At 33.4% G+C, this 24,290-nt stretch overlaps 6 protein-coding genes across 8 annotated transcripts; 3 read left to right on the top strand and 3 right to left on the bottom strand.

Annotated features, from left to right (window-relative positions):
* Positions 1 to 12: 12 nt before the first annotated feature.
* Positions 13 to 4,750, bottom strand: LOC139092600 (uncharacterized). Of its 2 annotated transcripts, none has more exons than XM_070643072.1 (6): positions 4,679 to 4,750; positions 4,074 to 4,114; positions 2,276 to 4,014; positions 2,006 to 2,222; positions 312 to 1,940; positions 13 to 256 (listed from the first exon to the last, which is right to left on the bottom strand). In XM_070643072.1, the coding sequence occupies exons 2-6, from the start codon at positions 4,111 to 4,113 to the stop codon at positions 69 to 71; spliced, it is 3,813 nt and encodes a 1,270-aa protein (XP_070499173.1). In that variant the 5' UTR covers position 4,114; positions 4,679 to 4,750; the 3' UTR covers positions 13 to 68. The 2 variants fall into 2 exon arrangements, with proteins under 2 accessions (XP_070499173.1, XP_070499174.1); XM_070643073.1 differs by lacking the exon at positions 4,679 to 4,750 and adding an exon at positions 4,236 to 4,306.
* A 139-nt stretch (positions 4,751 to 4,889) lies between these two features.
* On the bottom strand, positions 4,890 to 8,992 carry LOC139092601 (uncharacterized). The gene is made up of 6 exons (XM_070643074.1): positions 7,232 to 8,992; positions 6,951 to 7,167; positions 6,338 to 6,892; positions 6,021 to 6,281; positions 5,160 to 5,966; positions 4,890 to 5,102 (listed from the first exon to the last, which is right to left on the bottom strand). The coding sequence occupies exons 1-6, from the start codon at positions 8,912 to 8,914 to the stop codon at positions 4,915 to 4,917; spliced, it is 3,711 nt and encodes a 1,236-aa protein (XP_070499175.1). The 5' UTR covers positions 8,915 to 8,992; the 3' UTR covers positions 4,890 to 4,914.
* Positions 8,993 to 10,190: 1,198 nt separating this feature from the next.
* Positions 10,191 to 11,910, top strand: LOC139092821 (zinc finger protein OZF-like). Its single transcript, XM_070643357.1, has 6 exons — positions 10,191 to 10,330; positions 10,388 to 10,984; positions 11,048 to 11,083; positions 11,136 to 11,560; positions 11,622 to 11,726; positions 11,787 to 11,910. Exons 1-6 carry the CDS (start codon positions 10,208 to 10,210, stop codon positions 11,872 to 11,874), a joined length of 1,374 nt encoding a protein of 457 aa, XP_070499458.1. The 5' UTR covers positions 10,191 to 10,207; the 3' UTR covers positions 11,875 to 11,910.
* LOC139092822 (lanC-like protein 3 homolog) lies at positions 11,565 to 13,281 on the bottom strand. 2 transcript variants are annotated; one of them, XM_070643359.1, is made up of 3 exons: positions 13,061 to 13,281; positions 11,928 to 12,998; positions 11,565 to 11,848 (listed from the first exon to the last, which is right to left on the bottom strand). In XM_070643359.1, the coding sequence occupies exons 1-3, from the start codon at positions 13,206 to 13,208 to the stop codon at positions 11,841 to 11,843; spliced, it is 1,227 nt and encodes a 408-aa protein (XP_070499460.1). In that variant the 5' UTR covers positions 13,209 to 13,281; the 3' UTR covers positions 11,565 to 11,840. The 2 variants fall into 2 exon arrangements, with proteins under 2 accessions (XP_070499460.1, XP_070499459.1); XM_070643358.1 differs by having other exon boundaries at positions 11,565 to 12,998.
* Positions 13,282 to 13,396: 115 nt separating this feature from the next.
* On the top strand, positions 13,397 to 16,941 carry LOC139092783 (pre-mRNA-splicing factor CWC22 homolog). Its single transcript, XM_070643317.1, has 6 exons — positions 13,397 to 13,964; positions 14,025 to 14,777; positions 14,849 to 15,644; positions 15,798 to 15,807; positions 16,229 to 16,468; positions 16,531 to 16,941. Exons 1-6 carry the CDS (start codon positions 13,412 to 13,414, stop codon positions 16,939 to 16,941), a joined length of 2,763 nt encoding a protein of 920 aa, XP_070499418.1. The 5' UTR covers positions 13,397 to 13,411.
* A 1,063-nt stretch (positions 16,942 to 18,004) lies between these two features.
* Positions 18,005 to 23,854, top strand: Tudor-SN (Staphylococcal nuclease domain-containing protein 1). Its single transcript, XM_070643356.1, has 9 exons — positions 18,005 to 18,191; positions 19,122 to 19,237; positions 19,634 to 20,358; positions 20,792 to 21,279; positions 21,340 to 22,305; positions 22,708 to 22,889; positions 22,966 to 23,086; positions 23,358 to 23,428; positions 23,497 to 23,854. Exons 1-9 carry the CDS (start codon positions 18,132 to 18,134, stop codon positions 23,525 to 23,527), a joined length of 2,760 nt encoding a protein of 919 aa, XP_070499457.1. The 5' UTR covers positions 18,005 to 18,131; the 3' UTR covers positions 23,528 to 23,854.
* Positions 23,855 to 24,290: the final 436 nt, after the last annotated feature.

Below are 24,290 nucleotides of genomic sequence, written 5' to 3'. Positions count from 1 at the left end.
TAAATACCCCAATTATAGCTCATTATTTAACTTTTTATTTTCCAGCACCATAAATATTTATTTAACATTCATTCAAGTAAGAATTGTTCAAAACTTGTGTCAGAAGCCAAAAATGTGGATTCAACTGTGGTTGGAGCACCTAATTTAAATTGATAACCATTTCCAATAGTTCCTGCATCTTTACGTGCTGAATCTAGTGCATGATGAAGTGCACACAGTACTACAACTGCCATCGCTGTACTTGGTTCTCCCGTTGCTGTAAAATATTTAGATAATTAAGCAATTATGACAGAGTAAATAAATAAGGTTACCTTTGGATCTAAGCACACCGAATGGATTTGAAGACTTTTTCAAGAAGTTAATTCGGAAATCAATTGGAATATCTTTTGCGCCTGGAGGCTTGTAGTTCCATGAACGATTTGTCAACAATTCTCCGGTAATGCGATCATATACCAAACTCTCTGTAAGCCAATATCCAAGTCCCATAACAAAACCACCTTCAATCTGTCCAATATCAATTCCTGGACTCAAACTTTCACCAACATCTTCCATAATGTCCACTCGGTTTATTAGGATGTTTCCAGTCAATACATCAACTTCAACTTCAGCACAAGAAGCAGCCCAAATGTTATACGATTCTAAATCTGTTGATTTGTACATATAAGTTCCAACAAGATCAACATTACTATTATGTGCCTCAGCAATTGTTTCTGACCATTCATTGTTTGGATTTTTAGCTTTTATGGGTTTTAATCTTTCATTCAAAATTTCACACGCTTTTGCTACGGCAAAGCATGACACTTCACTTCCTTGACTTCCACCTGTCACAATCGCATTTGGAGATGAGAAGCTGTTTGATGGTTTAATTTGAATCTTATCTAATGGAATTCCCAAAGTGAGTGCAACTGTTTGTGCTACTTTTGTATTCAATCCTTGACCCATCTCAATTCCACCTACTGCAACTGAAACGCTTCCATCACCATGATAAATTGAAACCATCGCATGTTTTGTACCAAAGAAGTTCAGTGGATACTTTAGAGGAACAATTCCTATGCCTCTCTTTCGCCATCGATTTCTTGAATTAAAATCGTCAATCTCGTTACGTCTTTGCTGATAGTCTGTTGACTTAGCGAAATCAAGCATATATTCCTTCATTGGGCTATCATCTGGTATATTAGCCATTCTAACATCAAATGGATCTTTGCCGACACTAAAAGCAATGTGCTCCATAATATTCTCAATCATTCCAATTCCTTCAACAGTTCCAGGTGCTCGACACCAACTATTTGAAGCAACATCTGTAACTGCAATGCTTGCATCAATTTGAAAATGTCTATGATCGTAACAATTTTTCATTAATCCTGTAGATATATCAAGAGGTGATTCGTTCTTGAAACATCCGTAATCTTCTGTATATGCTGCATTGAGTTCATGGATTTTGCCATCATCATCAACTTTTACATCGTAAAAGTTAATGCATGCATTTCGTTTTCCAATTATATTCATATTTGCTTCTAAGCTCATTACAAATCGAACCGGTCTGTTCAATAAATGTGCAGCAAGTGCACAAGCACAAGCGACTTGATTTGCTCTCGAAATTTTAGACCCAAAACCACCTCCAAGTCTTCGTACATACATATTGATGTGATTATTTGGAATTTTCAGCATGTCTGATATTGCAATTTGTGTAGCATCCATCCATTGAGTTGCAGAATAAACATCCAATCCATCTTCAATGGGAATACATAAGCATGTCTGTGTTTCCATTGTAAAATGATACTGATTTTCCATTTCAAATCGTCCGCTTATTTTATGCTTGCCTTCAATGCTTGATTCGACTAATCTTTGGCTAGAACTTCCAGGCTTTAATTCGATTCTCTCAGGAGCTTGATCAATGACATCTCTTAACGTAGCTATTACTCGTTTATGCTTATCTTGATCTAGTGAATTTGAAATTGATGCCAATATTAATACCAGATTATGCATAGAAATATATAGTACATACCATTATCTTCATAAGTGATTTTTACCAGCTCTGATGCTCGATTAGCTGCTTCAAAGCTTTCAGCAACTATGATACCAACAGGCTGATTATAAAAACGCACTTGAGATTGACAAAATATTTCTTCCATCTCAGAATCAGGCATGGCTGTATAAGGCAAAGCATCATTGTTGCCAGGAATATCTTTGGCTGAATAAAATGCAACAACATCCGGAATTTTCTACAATTTAAATACTTTAGTAAAATGGTTTGAAAAGATTAATAATTACTTACAAGCGCTTCACTAGCATCGATACTTTTAATAATTTTATGGACAATCTTAGCAGTCACAAATGCAGCATGCAACTCATTTGATACTTTGGGGAAATCATTGACGTATTTAGCTTCACCAGTGCATTGAACATCTGCTTCAATTTTCGGAATATTTTTGGTAATTGGCCAATTCTGCTCATAAGTATCAAAAGTTTGAGTTCCTGATGATAAACCTCTTTTGAGGATTTCACCTCCACTTCTGAAACTGTCTGAAACTTTTTCATTTGGAGCAATATTCAGAACAAATTTATAAAATAGACTGAGTGCTAAGTTCTTTCTATATTCTGGTGATGCATCAGGAAGAACCCAATCAGGATTAATCTCGTCACTCAGTGTACTCAAAGCTTGTTGTAGAGTTTCATTTTTGAATAAATCTTGTCCGACCAAAAACTTTTCTGTCTTTTCAGCATGAATGAAATTTGGATTAATTCCACCGAAACAGATCTTAGCTGAAATGACTTTTGTCTGATTCATTTCCAGTAAAAATCCAGCGTTCACATAAGCATGAGCATTTTGAGCTCTCGGCATGATTTTGAACGATCGAAAGACAAATTTGGATGGATCATACGCCGGTAATATGATTTTCGTCAAAAGCTTTTTATGCATGTTTGTTGCTATGAATCTCTTTGGATCAACATCAGTAATTTCTTTTAAACATGATTCAAAACTATTTACGACTTTGAAAACGGCTCCGATTGTTTCAAAAAGGAGAAAAATATCTGATGGAAATTCATTGTGTTGATTCTTAATCATCAGATTACCAGCCAAAGTTCCATTATCTCTTACCGGCACATTTGCAATCAAGTCAAAATGACTCACGACTTCGTGAAGATAAGAAAAACTCGCATTTTCATCGGCAATCTTGGAGAATACTTTCATACATTCAGACAACGTCATATTTGCACCAAGTTCCAATGAATTTTGATTAATTTTATAGCTTCTCAATTCCTCAACATTTGAAATGTCAATGAAAACTTTTAAATCGGGTGATCGACGGTAGACACCATGTGCTGTATTACCAGCAACGAGCATGTAAGGTTTGTCTCCAATTTCTCCAAATATTTTGAGAACTTCTGTTGTTGTAAATACTCTGTACCACATTCTGTCATCAAAAGTGAAAATTTTTATCTGTTCTGTTTGCGATTTGCAACTTTTATTACAAATCATGCCGGTTTTTGGACAATTTGTAGTTTGATTGCAGTCTTCTATGTCACTACACGAATTCAGTAGTTCTTTGCTTGCATCTACTGCCAATGATTTAAAGGCATCAAGAATTGGACGATAACCTGTACATCTACAAATGTTTCCACCGAATGAATTTTCTACGTCTTTCATTGTAACCTGGTTATCTTTTGATTCCATCAACGAATACATATTCATAACCATTCCAGGTGAACAATATCCACATTGTGTTCCATTAAGATTCGCTAATCGTTTTTGGATCTTATGCATGCCTTCCCTTTTGCTTCCTATTCCTTCCACAGTTGTAATTTCAAGTCCATGACAGGAATATACATTTTGAAGACATGAATTAACAGCCCATGAATGTTTTTCTTTAGTAACTGGATGTATTCCACACAATGTTACAATACAAGCTCCACAGCCGCCTTCCAAACACATAAATTTTGTACCGGTCAGCTTCGCATGATTGCGTATGAAGCTGTTTAGTGTTGTATCCAAATGGACAGTCGATGGAGAAACTATCAATAATCAAATAATTAATTATTTTAATTTTTCAAAAGAAATAATATTAACACACCATTGTATTCACACCCGTTTATAGAAAATCGTACTTCCATTCTAAAATTATTAAATAAGAATGCTTAATTATCAAACACTTATCGTCACAGGCAATTTTCATTTATAGTTCATCTAGTTGTAGACTCTAATTTATATATCAAAGATAAGAAAAATTGAGTACCTATGTACAATTTTTGATTCTTATTTAATTTTTCAAGTACATCGTGTAAATATTGTGGTACTAGAATAAAACCCCTTCAAGCATGGTGGGAACTTCCCGCTAGGAAGATTATCAATTAATTTATAGATTACTAGATATTATTGGGATTAATTGACAGTTCAAATTTAGTGTAGAAGGGGCGGAACTCAGAGCGGAATGACAAATGACCAAAATTATATTACTTAATAAATTAATAATGTTGATTTAATCAATTTAATGATATGTTCGTAAAAACGCGATTGTTACTAGTTAAGTACTGTGTGCTATCTTTAACTTAAAATTCTAATGACACTGCGAATATGAAAAATTGAATTTTAGGCTTAGAAGTTAAATCATTTTTTTATTATTTATCATGCAGTAAAAACTGATCACGTTAAGTAAAACATTACTTAATTACACTTTACTTTTTATCTATCCTTGATCGTCACAATATTCACTTAAATTTGCACTGACTGTTCCGACTAAACACACGCGAGAGACTGAGTGATTAATTTTATGCACTTGTTGCATTTATATAGTTTCTATTGAGAGAAGTGTTTGTTTAAAAAGCTTATCACTCAATAAGAGAATAAACAGAAATTTTATGTGATAAATCTTATTATTGAATTATTATTTTTACAATAGAACAATGTAGTTAGTTCTAATTAAGTAAGAATTGATCAAAACTGGTGTCAGCAGCCAAAAATGTTGATTCAACTGTTGTTGGAGCACCTAATTTAAATTGATAACCATTTCCAACAGTTCCTGCATCTTTACGTGCTGAATCCAGTGCATGATGAAGTGCACAGAGTACTACAACTGCCATAGCTGTACTTGGTTCTCCAGTAGCTGTAAAATATGTAAATAAAGTTGACCAATTATGACATAATCAATTAATTAACTTACCTTTGGATCTAAGCACACCAAATGGATTTGAAGATTTTTTTAAGAAGTTAATTCTAAAATCGATTGGAATGTCTTTCGCGCCTGGAGGTTTATAGTTCCATGAACGATTTGTCAACAATTCTCCTGTAATGCGATCATATACCAAACTCTCTGTAAGCCAATATCCAAGTCCCATAACAAAACCACCTTCAACCTGTCCAACATCAATTCCAGGACTTAAACTTTCACCAACATCTTCCATAATATCAACTCGGTTTATTAGAATGTTTCCAGTCAGTATATCAACTTCAACTTCAGCACATGATGTGCCCCATATATCATAGCTCTTGACATCAGTTGATTTGTACATGTAAGTAGCTTGAAGATAAACGTTACTATTGTATGCATCATCAATAATCTTTCCCCAGTCGGCATTACGATCTTTATCTTTTATGGGTTTTAATCTTTCATTCAAAATTTCACATGCTTTTGCTACTGCATAACAAGCTACTTCACTTCCCAAACTTCCACCTGTAACGATTGAATTAGGAGCAACAAGGGTATTTGATGGTTTGATTTGAATCTTTTCTAGTGGAATTCCTAGTTTAAATGCAGCCGTTTGTGCTACTTTTGTAAATAATCCTTGACCCATCTCGATTCCACCTACTGAAACTGAAACGCTTCCATCTCCATGATAAATTGAAACCAAACCATTCATGACTCCAAAGTATTCCATTGGATATTTCATAGCCACTATTCCTATGCCTCTTTTTCGCCAACGATTTTTCGAATTAAAATCATCAATTTCCTTACGTCTGTTGTGATAGTCTAGATTATGAATAAATTATCAAGCTGTGCGTATTAAGAGTGATATTAGCCTACCTGTCGATTTTGCAAAATCAGTCATGTAATTTCTCATGGGACTATTTGCAGGAATATTAGCCATTCTCACATTAAATGGATCCTTTTTAACCGTATATGCAATGTGTTCCATTATATTCTCAATTATTCCAATACCTTCAACAGTTCCTGGTGCACGACACCAAGTATTAGCTGGGGCATCAGTGACTGCAACTCTTGCATCAATTTTAAAATGCTGATGATCATAACAGTTTTGTATACATGCAGTTGCCATAGGAAGTGCTAATAATTAACAAAAGTCATAAAAGAGCTTAACATGAAATGCATTCAACACTTACGAGATTCATTCTTTGAACAACCATAGTCTTCTGTATATGCTGTATTCAGCTCATGAATTTTTCCATTATCGTCAACTTTTATGTCATAGAAGTTAATGCAAGCATATCGTTTTCCAATTATGTTCATATTTGCTTCTAATCTCATTACAAATCGAATAGGTCTATTCAATAAATGTGCAGCAAGTGCACAAGCACAAGCAATTTGATTTCCTCTAGAGATTTTACCCCCATAAGCTCCACCAAGTCGTCGAACATACATATTAATTTGATTGTTGGGAACTTTAAGCATTTCAGATATTGCCATTTGTGTAGCATCCATCCACTGAGTTGCAGAGTAAACATCCATTCCATCTTCAATGGGAATACACAAGCATGTCTGAGTTTCCATTGTAAAATGATACTGATTTTCCATTTCGAATCTTCCACTTATTTTATGCTCGCCTTCAATGTTTGATTCGACTAATCTTTGTCTTGAATGTTCTGGTTTCGACTCGATTCTCTCAGGAGCCTTATCTATTACATCCTTCAATGTTACGATGATTTTTTTGGTGTTTTCTAAGCAATGAAATATAATAATATCAAGGAAGCAATACGATTAATAATTCTGACATACCACTTTGCTGATAAGACACTTTCACGAGTTCCGAAGCTCTATTGGCTAGTTGAGAGCTTTCAGCTACAATAACACCGATAGGTTGATTATGGAATCGAATTTGAGTTGCACAGAATATTTCTTCTATTTCTGTGCTCGGTTCCATTTTGAGAGGCATAAAGTTGTTACTTCCAGGAATGTCTTTAGCTGAATAAAATGCAACAACACCTGGAAATTTCTGAGGAATTTTAAAAATTAAAAGTTAAAGATGTAAATTTTGTGTTAATATGTACTTTACTTACAAGAGCATCACTAGGATCAATATTTGCAATTACTCCATGAACATTCTTAGCAGTTACAAAAGCAGCATACAATTCATTTGGCATTTTTGGAAAGTCGTTAATGTATTTAGCTTCACCAGTGCATTGAACGTCTGCTTCAATTTTCGGAATGTTTTTTGTTAAAGGCCAATTCTTCTCATAAGTATCAAAAGTTTGAGTTCCTGTTGATAAGCCTCTTTTAAGGTTCTGTCCACCACTTTTAAATTTTTCAGACACACTTTCATTTGGAGCAATATTTAGCACAAATTTATAGAAAAGGCTCAATGCCAAGTTCTTTCTATATTCAGGTGATGCATCAGGAAGAACCCAGTCAGGCTTTATTTCGTCATTTAAAATTCTCAATGCGTTTTGCAAGCTTTGATTATCAAATAAATTTTCACCGGTCAAAAATGTTTCAGTCTTTTCAGCATGAATAAAGTTTGGATTGATTCCGCCAAAACAAATTTTTGCTGAAACAACTTTTTTGTCGGTTATTTCCATTAAAAAAGCAGCGTTCACATAAGCATGAGCATTTTGAGCTCTTGGCATGATTTTATATGAACCAAAAACAAATTTTTTTGAGTCATAAGCTGGAAGTGTTATTTTGGTCAGCAATTTCTTTTGCATATTTGTTGAAATAAAGTTCTTTGCACTTAGATCTGTTGTATTTCCAAAAAGTGAAAATGACCAGCTTGAAGCAGTAGCGATGGTTAGTACTGCTCCTAGAGTCTCAAATAGGAGAAAAATATCTGATGGAAATTCATGGTGTTGATTCTTTATCATCAGATTACCAGCCAAAGTTCCATTATCCCTTACCGGCACATTTGCAATCAAATCAATATGTCTCACGACTTCGTGAAGATACGAGAAACTCGTATTCTCATCAGCAAGCTTAGAGAATACTTTCATACATTCAGACAACGTCATATTTGCACCAAGTTCCAATGAATTTTGATTAATTTTGTAGCTTCGCAGTTCCTCAACATTTGAAATATCAATAAAAACTTTTAAATCGGGTGATCGACGATAGACACCATGTGCTGTATTACCAGCAACAAGCATGTAAGGTTTGTCTCCAATTTCTCCAAATACTTTGAGAACTTCTTCTGTTGTAAATACTCTGTACCACATTCTGTCATCATTAAAGATTAACGGCTTACTAATTTCTTTCTGCTTAGACGTTCCAACTTTGCAGCTTCCTTCACAAGCAGATCCAGTTTTAGAACAAATCTTAACTAAATGCCAATCTTCAATGTCATTGCAAATTTCTTGATTATTTTCATTGGCATCAGATGCTAAAGTTTTGAAAGCATCAAGGATTGGACGATAACCTGTGCATCTACAGATGTTCCCGCCAAATGAATTCTCGATCTCTTCCATGGTAACTTTTCCGTTCTTTGATTCCATCAATGAATACATATTCATAACCATTCCAGGAGAGCAGTATCCACATTGAGTTCCATTAAAATCTGCTAAACTCTTTTGAATTTTATGTATTCCTTCCTTTTTGCTTCCAATTCCTTCAACAGTCGTAACATCCAATTCATGACATGAATACACATTTTGAAGACATGAATTAACAGCCCATGAAAGTTTCTCTTTCGTTACTGGATGTCTTCCACTTAACGTCACAATACAAGCACCACAGCCGCCTTCCAAACACATGAATTTTGTGCCGGTCAACTTCGCATGATTACGTATGAAGCTATTAAGTGTTGTATCCAAAGGCACAGTTGATGGAGAAACTGTGAAATAATATTTAGACAATAGATTATGTAATTTGGTAAGTTGGAAGTAATGAAGCGAAATATGACATTGTAAATACTAAGCATACCTGTATATTTACGTTCATTTATTGTAAAATTCACTTCCATTCTGAAAAGAAAACAAAACTAATTGAAGCACAACTCATCAACATTTTGCTTATTAATGCTTAGTAATGATTTTAATGCAATCAAGTGAGAAAAATGTATAAATAGACTTAAAATAATCTAGAAAAGAGAATTTAAACCGGTTTGAATAATTCTAAAACAAGAAGACATCTGACAGTAATATTTTATATGCTGTACTTTCCTTTCTAAAAATCTATTAAATTCTTTTTAGTAGATCCAGTGATCAATCATTGAAAAAATGAAAATTTAACTTCTAGGATCTTCATTATGTATGGAAATTTGAAGGACCTTATTATTGCTAACTAGAATGAAAATTGATTAATTTAAAGGATCTAGCCAAAATAGACAATTTAAAGGAAAGGATCATAGCAGTTCCAATATCTACTTGCTAAATTTCAACACACTATTCTGAGCTGGTTACACTAATTACCAAAAAAAATCAATGAAACTTACCTTTCCGGTTGAATTAACTTTACAATCACTAAACTATTTTTTCCTACGTCTATTTCCAGCGAAGATATGTAAAAGAATGAACTAAAAGCAAAATGTGTTAAATGCACACATCTCAAAAGCTTGAATAATTTTTTGTAAACAAAAGCTTTTTGCTCTCATGAGCATGTAATTTGTAAATTAGTTTTTCTTTTGTCGTACCTTAATTATAACTTGCTAATATATTTTTAAGCTATGCTAATATGCAATTTTATGACAGGAAGTGCAAGTAATTAGTAATTAAATTTACAAACCGTTAATTTCAGTTGGGAAATATTTTAGAAAAATTTAAAAATTTCTGAGGAAACGAGCTGAATTTGATTTCTAATTGACAGTTAAACAAAAAGAAGAATATGCTAACTTAGCAATTTAGAACCACATACTAATGTTTGTATCGCTTATTTAGTTACGTTGAGTGAATAAAACTATAATTTAACTATCAAAATAAATGTCCAAATCGACCTAAAGTTTTCCCGCACTTTTTTAGTCTGATTTTTTCAAAAATTTTCTCAACGTATTTTACACAAGCAAATTAGAATGTAAACATTAAAATTTAGTAAATAAATAATAGTTAATTATGGAATTATGTGCTGTGTGCTTTGATATATTAACTAGTGATAACAATATTAACATTAAGAATACACTAGTTTTAGATAGAACTGTAGATGACTTGATTTCGTTGCATCTTTCATTCATAAATGTAACTAATTAAATTATTTAATTTATTTTTATTGACTAGTGGCTTTTTATCTCTCAGAAATCACAGGATGGAACAATATGTATGAAATGCTGGCAAAACCTGAAGACATTCCATGAATTTTATGCAAGAATATATGAAAATCATGAGTCCGCAAAGAATATAATTCACATTAAAATTAAGGAAGAACGAGAAATTGACACTTTACAGTCTGAGGACATAGAGGAACCATTTTACGAATCAATAAAGGAGGAACCACCCGAAACTACTGAAAAAGAACCGAAAGAGAGAAAATCAGATAGACCTGCCAAACAAAAGATCCAGAAGGAAAAAGTTCACTTATCTAAAGATGATTCCAATGACCAACAAAGCTATGATGACGAGAGAATTAGAGAAACTGTCAATATGTCATGCGATTTATGTTCAGTTGAACTAGATAACTTTACGAACGCAAAATCTCATTTCAAAAAATCACACAAAGGAATTAAAGGATATTTAGTATGCTGTGGAAAGAAGTTTATAAAAAGATACAGACTGCTGACACATCTGAACTCCCATTATAATGTTAGTTTTCCATGTCAGCTGTGCACAAAAACGTTTAGCTCTAAACAATGTTTAGCAAGACATATGATATCTCACGAGACTTTAAAGCTCTTCGTAAGTTCCAGTGGATATGACTTTAAGTTACTGTAATTATTTTGAGTATTTTGAAATTTTCAGCAATGTGATAAATGTCCTAAAACTTTTGCTAAGAAGGTATGTCATGCATATATGGTGTTAAAAACATTAATTACCTTATCCTTTATAGTTCCAAGTAAGGAATCATCTTCAGAACGTTCATATTTATGAGAAAGTGGTTCCATCATTCAAATGCCATTTCGAGGACTGTTCAAAAATTTTCGTTAACAACTTGCGTCTCCAGCATCATCTAAAATATACTCATGAAGGTGGCGATCAAGTTATTTGTGAGATTTGTTCAAAGACGTTCAAGAAAAGGTCATCATTAGAAGAGCACATGCGAATCCATACTAGAAAGCCTGGCGATAGATATCAATGTGAGATTTGTGGACATTATATTGCCGATATTCGAGTATTCCAACGGCATGTTAAAAATCATGCGACTGAGTCACTAAACAATACATGCCATTACTGTGGAAAAAAGTCACCAAATTTAAAAGCTCTTAAAGGACATATCCGTTATGTCCACGAATTAGAAAGAAATTTTCAGTGCAGGTAATTCATTAAATAACTTAAACTTTATTTAAAATCACTTTCAAATGCTATTCATTTTAAGATTTTGTGAAAAACGTTTTAAAACTTCGAGAAACTTGAAAGATCATGAAGCTTCTGTGCATACACTAGAGGAACTATACGAGTGTTCATTTTGTCCGCGAACTTTGTAAGGGAACTAGATTATATATTTATTAACTTTAGTCTACTAAATATTTATATTCAACAGCCGAAATCATTCTAATATGCTTTCACATCGAAAGAATCAACATCCGGAGCATTATCAAGGACCTGTTTATACGAGAGACGTTGTATAGTTTTGAGATCAATAAATAAATTAAATAAATGCTAAAGAGAGTTTAAAATTTACGATCGAAAATATCCATAAATGGGAAAGAAGCCTTTTCTGGTTCCAAGAGATCTAATAGGTAGCAAACAGTTCCAGCAACACCTTCAAACAAACTCAATGGATGATCAGGATTGCGAGCTTTTTTGACAAATAGTTCATTAGTAAGGAAATCAGCAAAACAATTGGCACGATACAAATATTTCTGATCATTAGTAAGTCTATAAAGTATGAGGAAGACATATCCATTTCCAGCTACTCCATGACAAAGTCCAGGTCCTTTCTTTAATAATCCTTTTACCCAAACTAATTCTCCAATCTTAATGGCTGAATCTAAATATTTCTGTTCTTTGAAAATGAGGTAAGCTTTACCAAATAGGTAAATGGAACCAGGTCCACCATGACACCAATGTACTAATGTATGTTCATCCTTCTTTTCGGCATCTTCAATCACACACGGGAAATTTCCATCCTCTGACTGAGTCTCCAAATACATGTCAATGCAAGTTTTAATTGCTTTTTGGCTATCATTAAGTTGTTCTAAGCTTCCATCAAATATTGGCGACTCAAGTAGCATATGAAGTATTGAGCAAATTCCATGGGCAGCTCCCAAATATCTATCTCCATAACACTCGTACATTAATGGAAAGCTTAAATCATTTCTATTTGAATAATCAAATCCTGATTCGATCATGACATTACATATATCAGTAATAATGTCATTGATTTTTTCTGATTGTTGAGAATTTTGATTCATCCAATAAATGGCACTCAAATATCCAGCACGTCCAAAGAGAATTTCATCAGATCCATAACTATTGTATACAATTCTTCTGCATATTTGGTATCCTGCCAAAAATTGCTTTTTGTCGTCATTAAAACCACAAAAGTTTTTCATCTCATAATTTATAATCGATGATACTGCAAAGATTCCCGCATTTCCACACAGAAAACTAGCTGCATCTTGATCCTTTCTTGAGATGTACTTTTTCGCATGATCAATATACTTTTTGGCATGCTGCAATGAATTCGGGAATACTTTTGATGCTTCTGATTGATGGAGTTTTAAAAACATGTAAGCTAGTCCGGATGTTCCTGTTATAAAGAAATGTCAGTCAATATTAGATAAATTAGCTATTAATGAATTAAATTATTACCAATATAAATCCAAACATCTCCGTCTTTGTAGTTTTTATTGTGTAATATTTGATTGACATATTTCTCGATTAATTGAAATATTTTATCCTTATCAATTTTCGCTTCTCCTCCATTGTAATCTTCGTAAGGATTGTCAAAATACCTCATTAATGTATTTAAGCAATTTTTCAAAATAAATCAATGATTGTTTTGATTTGTAAAACTTTGAGTGTGTTTAGTAAAGTTTTTAAAAAAGTGAAATTTTGTTACTGAACGCACTCATTATTTACAAATCGTTTATAATTCTAAAAAGTTATAAATTCTGCTTTATTACACTTTAATAATCCATAGAAAGAACATTATTACATATTATGGCAGACGTTGAGAAGAGAGAAACAAGAGAAACATCATCAAAAGGAGATAAATCGTCAAGACGTGACAGTAAAGATGAAAAACAAAGCAAACGTAAACATTCAGTTTCGTCCTCAGATTATTCATCTGATAGTTCCGTGGATAAAAAGAAATCATTAAAATCACATGTACAGAAAGTTGATTCAAAGGACAAAAAGAAATATAAGAAACGGTCGTCATCATCATCGTCAAGCAGCAGTGATTCGGACGATAATAAAATATCCAGAAAAAGATACAGTAATGATTCTGACGACAGAAAAACATCCAGAAAAGAGAGATCAAGATATAGCAAGAGTCCAGATAACAGAAGATATAGATCACGTAGTAATGATCGTAGACGAGATGATTATTATAAGCCAAGATACACAAGCTATTATAATACAGGAAATTCAAGATCCAGAGATGATGACCGACGAAATGACAACAGGTCGTCACCAAAACCCCGAAATGAAGAACAAAAACAGCCAGAAAAGCCCAAAAAGGATATTAATTTGATGACAAGAACTGGAGGAGGTAAATGCTTTAATTAATTTTTATTTGTACCAATCTAATTAAAATATTTTAAATTTTTAGCTTATATCCCACCTGCAAAATTGAGAATGATGCAAGCGGAAATAACAGACAAATCATCAGAAGCTTATCAAAGAATATCATGGGAAGCTTTAAAGAAGTCAATTCATGGTTTCATCAATAAAGTCAATGTCGATAATATCGGTATTGTAACTCGCGAGTTACTTAAAGAAAATATTGTTCGTGGACGAGGATTATTGTGTCGTTCAATCATTCAGGCACAGGCAGCTTCACCAACATTTACACACGTTTATGCAGGTCTCATGGCTATCATCAATTCTAAATTCCCAAATATTGGAGAATTACTTTTAAAACGTTTAGTTGTCACATTTCGAAGAGGATTCCGACGAAACGATAAGACAATTTGCGTAACTGCCTCCAAATTCATAGCTCATCTTGTGAATCAAAGAGTTGCACACGAAATTCTTGCATTAGAAATCCTCACATTGCTTGTCGAAACACCAACTGATGATTCCGTCGAAGTCGCTATTGCATTTCTTAAAGAATGTGGCCAGAAGTTGAGCGAAGTGTCAGGAAAAGGTGTCCATGCTATTTTTGAAATGCTTAAAAACATCCTCCACGAAGGAAAATTAGAAAAGCGTGTCCAATACATGATAGAAGTCGTTTTTCAAATTCGAAAGGACGGATTCAAGGATCATATTCCTGTAATCGAACAATTGGAACTGGTAGAAGAAGATGATCAATTTACACATCTGATTATGTTGGAGGATGCAACTGAGACACAGGACATTCTGAGTAAGTATTACTAGACTTAGATTAATTTTTAATCCATACTTAATCTCTGGATTTATTCTAATCTTTTCCAGATGTTTTCAAGTTTGATCCTGAATATCAGGCGAATGAGGACAAATATAACGCGTTGTGTAAGGAGCTTTTGGGAAGTGACAGCGAATCTAGCAGTGATGGAGAATCAGGTAGTTCAAGTGGCTCTGACAGCGATGACGAAGAGGAGGAAAAGAAGAAAATGGAAATTATTGATAATACAGAGACAAATTTGATTGCATTGAGACGTACAATCTATTTGACAATCCATTCAAGTTTGGATTTTGAGGAATGTGCTCATAAATTGATGAAAATGGAATTAAAACCTGGACAAGAAGGTGAATTGTGTCACATGTTCTTGGATTGTTGTGCTGAACAGCGAACATATGAGAAGTTTTATGGATTACTAGCACAACGTTTCTGTACCATCAATAAGACATATATTGAAAAGTTTGAGGAAATTTTCAAGCATGTGTTTGAGACAACACATCGATTGGACACAAATCGACTCAGAAATGTTGCAAAGTTCTTCTCACATCTCCTTCACTCAGATTCTATTGGATGGAATGCATTAGATTGCATAAAACTCAATGAAGACGATACAACAAGTTCAAGTCGAGTTTTTATTAAAATTTTGTTCCAAGAACTTGCTGAATTCATGGGAATTAAGAAGTTAAATGCACGATTGCAAGATCCAACGCTTCAAGAATACTTTGCTGGTATATTTCCAAAAGATAATCCACGTGACAGCCGTTTTTCGATCAATTTCTTTACATCAATTGGATTAGGAGGTCTAACTGACGATCTTCGTGATCATCTCAAACGTCTATCGAAGAAAAAGTAAATTATATTTAATTAATAATGAAAATTTTTGAATAAAGCAGAAATAACGAAAAAATAAAATTTGAATTTTTACTGTCGAAGGGGTGCGAAATATTGTATTTCGACGCATGTTGCCTTTTCTCTTTCTTTTTCCCATCAAATTTTGCTCAGCGAGTTTAAAGTAAGAATATTTTAATTAATTTAACTAGTAAATCAGCCTTTTTGGTCAGTGAAATTGGTTGCAACTTATTGCAAAATGTGATATCTATCGAAAATCCATTAAACATTCCTGGATAAATGAGTTATTACTTAGAAAAATTAAATTAATTGCTGTGAACACGAATATTTTTGTGCATAAACATTCTAAGAACGATTTCCTTACTTGCGTGTTTCTTATACGGTTAACATAATTAAATTAATTTTAATATTATTCTAATTATGGATTGTAATACATTATGATGCCTTGAAAGTCATTAATATGCAGAATTAATTTGATTTTCAAGAAAATAGTTTCACTGATTTAAGAGGTTATGTTGATGTTTGAGATCAGTTGATATTAATTTATGGAATTTCTTCAATTTTAGGCAAAATTCTAATTCAAGATGAGAGGTAATCGTATGATTCCAAATGCCCACTTCCACAAGTGGTGGCAACGATTTGTCAGAACTTGGTTCAATCAGCCAGCCAGAAAACACCGTCGTCGTCAAAACCGTGTTACAAAAGCTAAAGCTGCTTTCCCAAGACCTGCAAAGGGACCTCTTCGTCCAATCGTCAGATGTCCATCAATCCGTTACCACACAAAGCAACGTATCGGACGTGGATTCACCTTAGCTGAATTGAAGGTAATTTAGCAGTCATAATTTTTAAATTTCATAATAATTGATGATTTTTATGATTATTTTAGGCCGCAGGACTTACAGCTGGATTCGCAAGAACAGTTGGAATTTCAGTCGATCACCGTCGTCGCAACAAGTCAGTTGAATCAAGACAAGAAAATGTTCAACGTCTAAAGGAATATCAAAACAAACTCATCCTCTTCCCAGTTCATGAAAACAAGAAGAATTTGAAATTGCGCAAGGGTGAAGCTAGCGAGGAAGAACGCAAATTGGCCACACAATTAGCTGGACCAATCATGCCAATTGTTAGAACCAAACCATCAATTGAATTCCGTTCAATCACAGAAGACGAAAAGAAATTCTCTGCCTTCAATGCAATCCATTGTGCACGTATTGCTGCCCGTACAGCTGGTAAACGCGCAAAGGCTGCCAAGGACGCCGCTGAAGCTTCAGAAAATACACCAGGAGCAAAGAAGTAAATGATAAAAGAATCATTTTTTGTTAAGAACGAATTACAAAATGCTGGAAATAAAAACATCCATTAAAAATATAAAAATTTAATAACTGCTTGTGTTGAATTACTTTTATTTCAGTGACTTGTTGCAATTTTTTTAAACTTGTAATGTCACGTAAATTTATGGTACAAATCAGTTCTTATGTCAATGCATTTTCATAATCACGTTTAAGTTCTGCCGAAAAAAATTGTTCCAATTATATTAATTCAGCTTATTTTAATACAGAAATGATAAGTATTAAGTAAACAAAAGCCAGTCAGACATAAATAAACATCCCTGTCAATAAGCTATAATAACGAATTTATAAAATTTGAAATTGTACTGGTCATCAAAAATTTGAATGCTATGATCAAAAAACAAAATATTTTTTTTACTGAATTCATTGAGTCAAAATACTTAAAACCAGGTCAAAATTTTTCAAATTTATTGAAATAAATTGTATTTAGAGAATTTAATGTTAAATTAACATTACCAGCCTCAAAATATACTCATATAAAGGTTTAATAGCATGAATTAATTATTTATTTCTAACTTTTTGAGTAAAATAAACATTTTTAGGTTATCGCGGTATTCAGCACGCAATTTTATAGAATAATTAAATAGCCTGTACAGACAAGCAATCCATTAACAGCCTAGATCTGTTTGAAGGAAAACATCAAATATAATTCGTTAGGCAATCGGTAAGTAGATGTAAAAATCAGCTGTATGTTCAAGTCAATTGACACTTAAGCATTTAATATCAGTACATGCTGAATGCAATCTTACTATGCAAGTTAATTAAAATTAATTTATCTTCAGGATAACTCAAAAATAACATAAAAGTGAAATTATATAGTGAATATTAAAAAGCTAATTGTGATAAAAGTGAAATTTTAGGATACAATTTAATTAAAATAATCCCAAAAAAATCAAATCATAATCGAAACATAAGTGTTGGAAGCATAAACGGATAAAAAGTGAAAGAAATCAGTTGATGTGTAAAAATATAAATTTGATGTGTAGTTAAGCATATTCGATAATTTGGGCATTATAGCAGACGTTTGGGTGTTTTGGGTGTATCGAGTGTGTCTTCATCATTTTATTTGATGATCTTTTAAAAAAGAATTAGTGTGAATTTAGTTGTTAGATAAAGAGTTATCAATTCAAGATCAAATATGAGTGCAGCTTCGCAAGCACCTGCCACACTTCCGCTAAAAAAAGGAATCGTAAAGCAAGTAAGTTTTAAGAAAATTGCTAAAGTGTACTTTTTGGTTATTTCCAAATTCTCATATACATACACTCATGCCAACTCAACAAATGAAATTCGACCGAAACATGTTTTTTCCATAAAACTTTTTCCAATTTATCATTAAATTTACATTTTCTATCATCCAGACTTGACTTAAACCTTTCCCAAATCCATAATATGGTTATTTTAAGAAAATAATTATTTCGTTTTCGGCAATTTTTAGTGATTTTTCAGTCATTGACCTCGTCATTTGACTAACATACGAATATCTTCTGATCTTTCTATCGGCATTTTTAAATATTTAGCTCATTAATCCAGTTCCTAAAAGGCCAATCTATTACATGAATCTATTAGTTTTTCAACTTTTCATTTCTTATCGTTTGATAATGTTCAGATAATAAGTTTGACAAACGAAAAAAAAAGAAGACCGAATAATAATAATCTAAAGATGGATGGTGATCTGGAAACCTTACAAAAAAAGGGGAAAAAAAATATTTAGACACATGGCATGAAAAAGGGAATGGCTTAAAATTTTGAATCGTTGACTCTGCTTGTCAGGTTACAGACTTGGCAGAGAGAAAATAAGAAGGAAAAAAATTGATCATAAAGAAAGTACGGCCATGTAATATTAGTGAAACAGTAACCGCAATAACGAAAGTATAAGTGTACATAAAACAAAGTTTCAAGTCAATACTTACTACACACATACATAAGAAAATGTAAAGTTGCTCTGCATGCTACATACTTTTTCCTCCTCTTTCTATCTCCCTTTCTGACTTGATAATTTATACGTGTTCCAACATCATCTCCACTCATTGCTTTACCTAACTTTGATTTCGCGTCCAGTTATCGCTTGAAAAATTACAATGTTTCATATCGGATGTTTATTAAACAATTTTTTATATTTATATTATAGGTTCTATCTGGTGATTCAGTAATCATCCGTGGACAACCCAAAAATGGACCTCCCGCAGAGAAGCAAATCAACTTTAGCAATGTAATTGCTCCAAAACTTGCACGTCGTCCAGCAAAGTAAGTTGAAAATTAAATTAAATTTTCTCACAATAATGGTGATTTTGGGTTCAGAAATACCTTAAAAGAAATAAAATCAACCTTCCCAAAACAATTTATGAGTCATTGAATGACTTTGAGTAGGAAAATTCTGTAGAAAATAATCAAGTCAGCTTAGGAGCAACTAAAAAGAGCATAAAATGTCCAAACATTCAGTTATTTATTATTCCTTTCACTACATATAGTTTTAGTCCGAAAATGGAACGATTGGGCGTAATACAATTTCACATATATTAGATACAGTGTCTGCAAAACTATTTTTTTAAACTATGCCTTACTTTTAAATTCTAAATTCACCATAATATTGATAATTTGGATCATGTTCAGCTTTTAATTCATAAAAAACTTATATTACAGTCCAGCTGACGAAAGTTCAAAAGACGAACCATGGGCATGGGAAGCAAGAGAATTCCTTCGTCAAATGCTTGTTGGCGAGGAAGTTTACTTCCAATGTGAAAGAAAGCCGAATGCAACCCGCGATTATGGAGTCATTTTCCTCGGAAAAGATCCAAACAACTTAACAAACATTACGGAACTAGCTGTTTCTGAGGGCTTATTACAAGTTCGTCGTGAAGGCGTAAGAAGCACACCAGAATTGCAACGTTTGATCGAACTTGAAGATCAAGCTAAAGCTCAAGGCAAGGGACGTTATGGATCAACAACACCTGTCGCTAGAAGCGTTGTTTGGCAAATTGAAAACCCCCGTTCCTTCGTTGATTTGCAAGCAGGAAAACCTGTAAGGGCAATTATTGAACATGTTAGAGACGGTTCAACCGTTCGTGCTTTCCTTTTACCGGGCTTCCAATATGTTACACTTATGATAAGTGGAATTCGTTGTCCAGGCTTCCGTTTAGATAGTGATGGAAAACCTGATCCATCTGTTGTTGTTCCTTATGCTGAGGAAGCACGTTTCTTTGTTGAATCCCGCTTATTACAACGTGATGTTGAGATCGTACTTGAATCCAACAATAATCTCAACTTTGTTGGAACAATCTTGTACCCGAAAGGAAATATCGCTGAAGCTCTCCTCCGTGAAGGTTTTGCCAAGTGCGTTGATTGGAGCATGGCATTCATGAAGAGCGGTAAGTTTGCTTACTTTATTCCTTAATCCTGAAGACTATATAAGACAATATATGCATATGCGTCTCAAAAAATCATTGAGAAGATTAATAATGTCTTTTTAATGGGGTCGATGATGCTAGATTATATTAGTCGTTTCTAAAGTGATTATTAATTATTTACTTTTGTAATAATCACTATTTCACCCTTCTTACATTTTAAAAATTTTAACAAAATTTTCCTCTAATAGAAAAACAGTTTTTTGTTACACTTTGTCCGTCTGTCCTTTTTTATTTAAACATTTCTTTACCGTTAATTTTTAAATGGCTTTTTACCGTTATAATTTAAAACATTTCTATTAGAGGAAAGTGCGTTACTAAATTAGTTCATGAATTATATGAACTAGATTATGGATGTATTGATGTTTACACATTTTGTACTTACTCTGTTTAATAGGTGTTGATAAATTGCGTGCTGCTGAGCGACAAGCTAAAAATAATCGCGTACGCCTTTGGAAAGACTACCAACCACCAACTGCACAATTTAGTGGAAAGGAAAAAGACTTTACCGGTAATGTTGTTGAAATTCATAATGGTGATGCCATTAGTGTCAAATTGTCGAATGGACAAATCAAGAAAGTATTCTTGTCAAGCATTCGACCACCAAGAGAAGCTGGAAAGGTCACTGGTGAAGGTGAAGAAGCCAAGCCAGTTCAATCAAATAAATCGGGAAGACCACTCTTTGATGTTCCATGGTTATTTGAAGCCCGTGAATTCCTTCGTAAGAAGCTTATTGGAAAGAGTGTAAAATGTACACTCGACTATGTCTCTCCTGCTCGCGATAACTTCCCAGAAAAGTTCTGCTACACTGTTTCCGTTGGTGGATCCAATGTTGCCGAAGCTTTGGTTAGCAAAGGTTTAGCAACTGTTATTCGCTATCGTCAGGTAAACAAATATAATTATTTCCAATAAAATTCCTTTGCTAACAATTTTCGATAATTGTAGGATGATGATCAACGATCATCAAAGTATGATGACTTAATGGCAGCTGAAGCTCAAGCTACTAAGACACAAAAGGGTGTATTTGCCAAGAAGGATGTTCCAGTACACCGAATTAATGATTTGACAACATCTCCTGAATCAGCTCGCATTAAGCATCAATATTTGCCATCATGGCAACGTGCTTTGAGAACAGAAGCAGTCGTAGAATTTGTTGCAAGCGGATCACGTTTCCGATTATTTATTCCTAAAGAATCATGCTTAGTAACATTCCTTCTTGCTGGAATTACCTGCCCACGTTCATCACGTCCTGCTATTGAAGGCAAAAATGCCACACCTGGTGATCCATTCGGTGATGAAGCTTATGCCTTTGTTAAAGATCGTATCTTGCAAAGAGACGTTAGCGTTCATTGCGATACTGTCGATAAAGCTGGAAATTCTGTTATTGGATGGTTATGGCTTGAAAATAATGTCAATCTTTCTGTTGCTCTTGTTGAAGAAGGTCTTGCAACAGTCCATTTTACTGCTGAAAAGTCTGAACATCATCGTGCATTAAAGACTGCTGAAGATCAAGCTAAGGCAGCAAAGAAGAACATTTGGGCAAACTGGGTCGAACCAGTTGCTGAAGAACCTAAGGCTCAAGACGCTGACGATGGAATTCCAGAGAAGTTTGAAGAAAAAGCTCCCGTCGAACGAAAAATGAAATTAGAGAAAGTTGTCATTACGGAAGTTACACCTGAATTACGCTTCTATGCTCAAAGCACAGAGAGTGGACCAAAATTGGAACAACTTATGACAAAATTGCGTCAAGACTTCAAAGCATCTCCACCAGTTTCTGGATCATTTACTCCCAAGAGAGACGATTTATGTGCCGCAAAATTCTCAGAAGATGAAGAATGGTATCGTGCTAAAGTCCTTAAAGTTGATAAACATCAAGCTACCATCAAATACATTGATTATGGTAATACTGAGGTAAGCAAAAATAATCATTTTTTTTATGTCTAATAAGCAAGTTTCCTTAAGTTCGCATTTGATTTAATTCACAAATGTGTTCGTAGTCACACTCTTGCAACAGTAATTACGGAATTGAAGAGCAAGCTTGTAATTAATTCATTGCATTCTTATAAGAATTTGAAAGGGTATTTATTCATTTAAGGCTTCGTTAGGTTTGAATGTTTGGGTAAGGAAGTTACAAAGTTTTTTTGTAATGAAATTTCCAAATGTTTGAGCCAATTGACGATGCTGAATAGATTGCTTGAGTAGAATTTTGAGTGCTAATACTTGAATTCTTATCAATTGCTCCTTATTTCTACAAACTTTTCCATTTAATTGATATGCTTACTAATAATTATCATGTTTTATCTCAATCTCTAGACCGTTCCATTAACCCGCCTCGCTTATCTTCCACCTGCCTTTACATCTGACAGTGCTTTTGCCCGCGAATATGCACTCGCATGGGCTGTCCTTCCGCCAGACGAAGAGGATAAAATCGAAGCTTATAAAACATTCGCTCATGACGTTTTGAACAAAACTGTCAATTTGAATGTTGAATTCACGTAAGCATAAATTGAATAATTCGATTGATTTTGAATAATACTTATAACTGTTTCTATTTTTATTAATACCATGCAGCACTGAAATAGCACATGCTACTTTATACGACCCCGTATCAAAGGCTGATCTTGGCAAGGGATTAGTGCAAGATGGTTTCATCATTGTTGAGAAGCGTCCAGGCAGAAAATTCGCCAAATTTGTAAGTTACCTAATTATTGTCAATGACTTGTTGCCACATTTTCAAGGCAGAATTTGCATAAAATAACTGTTATATGACAAATTTGTTCAAATTGTGGTAGATTATTTTGTATGAAAACTCGAATTAAGCTATATAATGGCTTATGACGAATACTAGCTGCAAAACATTAATTAAGTTACATTTTAAATCCTGGGATTTAAATGTTAATCCTAGGATTAAAATTTTAATTTCCTGAAATCAAAGTTTGCTGATCATGTTAATATCTTTTCAGGTTAATGAGTATAAGGAAGCAGAACAACAGGCTCGCAAGTCTCATATTGGCATTTGGAAATACGGAGATATGTAAGAGATTAATTATATTTTCTAAATGAGTTAATTTTTAATAAATTTTCATTTTTTTCCTTTTACAGCTCCGAAGACAATGCCGTTGAATTCGGTTAATGCAGAACAGAAATTGCATCACGTTTTTTTTATTTCTTTATCGACGTTAATTTTCTTATGAGTATATAATAATAAAGAATGAATTTTCTTCTTCCTAGAATGGATTATGGTTAAAGGAACACGATTCATTGAATGATTTTTTTTATGATAATAATAAGCATCCTCCCACGAAAGACACGTGGAATTGAAAAAATAAAACCCATTTTATTATTAATTATTATTTTTTGCTAAAAATTCATTTAAACAATTTCTATTACTGGATTAATTGAATATATATGAATGATAATAAACAAAAAAAAACCAATATAGAATTTTTCAAATTGGAAATGCTTGTGATTTTTACTTCCATTTTCTTTAATACTTTTTATCTTATTTATAGATCTGCGTGATTTGTTTTTGGAAAGGGGGTCGTCGATTTGATTAAGATTTCTTCGGTCCCAATCAATGGAGCAAATCTAGTCGACACATGAAGTCATCGTTAATTGTTGCTAAAATGCTGATTATCGTCCACTTGGCTGCGTATGGACTCTTATAATCTCTCCTTAATTAGCGACATCACTTAGTTTATGAACTAATATAATCCTGTGAATGGCAGAGTCTACAGAGCTGTTCTGAATCAGAAGATAGATACGAATGTCCGCTGTATGCGTTGCAAGATCAAAGACAGTTTAACAAGTTTGATTTTATGGAACCACCAATTTGACGGTTGATGTATCACTATTTGGTGACGTCACTGTCTGTAGTCTACAAGAGAAAACTGTGA

This window comes from Chironomus tepperi, unplaced genomic scaffold, assembly GCF_022539635.2.
Source record: "Chironomus tepperi strain 1889 unplaced genomic scaffold, CSIRO-AGI_Ctep_v1 contig_309, whole genome shotgun sequence".
Taxonomy (NCBI): Eukaryota; Metazoa; Arthropoda; class Insecta; order Diptera; family Chironomidae; genus Chironomus; species Chironomus tepperi.
Note: the sequence above shows the minus strand (reverse complement) of the source record. Positions and strands in the feature narration are given on the sequence as shown.

Bases quoted from the DNA above. Each gene is read 5' to 3' on its own strand.
- LOC139092600 (XM_070643072.1), bottom strand. From the start codon at position 4,113: ATGGAAGTACGATTTTCTATAAACGGGTGTGAATACAATG. The intron at 2,223-2,275 runs GTAAGTAATTAT...TTTAAATTGTAG, and splicing joins TCGATGCTAGTGAAGCGCTT to AAAATTCCGGATGTTGTTGC. The intron at 1,941-2,005 runs GTATGTACTATA...CAAATTCACTAG, and splicing joins AATCACTTATGAAGATAATG to ATCAAGATAAGCATAAACGA.
- LOC139092601 (XM_070643074.1), bottom strand. From the start codon at position 8,914: ATGTGTTTGGAAGGCGGCTGTGGTGCTTGTATTGTGACGTTAAGTGGA. The intron at 6,893-6,950 runs GTATGTCAGAAT...TTCATTGCTTAG, and splicing joins AGTGTCTTATCAGCAAAGTG to AAAACACCAAAAAAATCATC. The intron at 5,967-6,020 runs GTAGGCTAATAT...TTCATAATCTAG, and splicing joins TGATTTTGCAAAATCGACAG to ACTATCACAACAGACGTAAG.
- LOC139092821 (XM_070643357.1), top strand. From the start codon at position 10,208: ATGGAATTATGTGCTGTGTGCTTTGATATATTAACTAGTGATAACAAT. The intron at 11,084-11,135 runs GTATGTCATGCA...TATCCTTTATAG, and splicing joins CTAAAACTTTTGCTAAGAAG to TTCCAAGTAAGGAATCATCT. The intron at 11,727-11,786 runs GTAAGGGAACTA...TATATTCAACAG, and splicing joins TCATTTTGTCCGCGAACTTT to CCGAAATCATTCTAATATGC.
- LOC139092822 (XM_070643358.1), bottom strand. From the start codon at position 13,208: ATGAGGTATTTTGACAATCCTTACGAAGATTACAATGGAGGAGAAGCG. The intron at 12,999-13,060 runs GTAATAATTTAA...TCTTTATAACAG, and splicing joins AGATGTTTGGATTTATATTG to GAACATCCGGACTAGCTTAC.
- LOC139092783 (XM_070643317.1), top strand. From the start codon at position 13,412: ATGGCAGACGTTGAGAAGAGAGAAACAAGAGAAACATCATCAAAAGGA. The intron at 13,965-14,024 runs GTAAATGCTTTA...TTAAATTTTTAG, and splicing joins GATGACAAGAACTGGAGGAG to CTTATATCCCACCTGCAAAA. The intron at 14,778-14,848 runs GTAAGTATTACT...AATCTTTTCCAG, and splicing joins TGAGACACAGGACATTCTGA to ATGTTTTCAAGTTTGATCCT.
- Tudor-SN (XM_070643356.1), top strand. From the start codon at position 18,132: ATGAGTGCAGCTTCGCAAGCACCTGCCACACTTCCGCTAAAAAAAGGA. The intron at 20,359-20,791 runs GTAAGTTTGCTT...TCTGTTTAATAG, and splicing joins CATGGCATTCATGAAGAGCG to GTGTTGATAAATTGCGTGCT. The intron at 22,890-22,965 runs GTAAGCATAAAT...AATACCATGCAG, and splicing joins AATTTGAATGTTGAATTCAC to CACTGAAATAGCACATGCTA.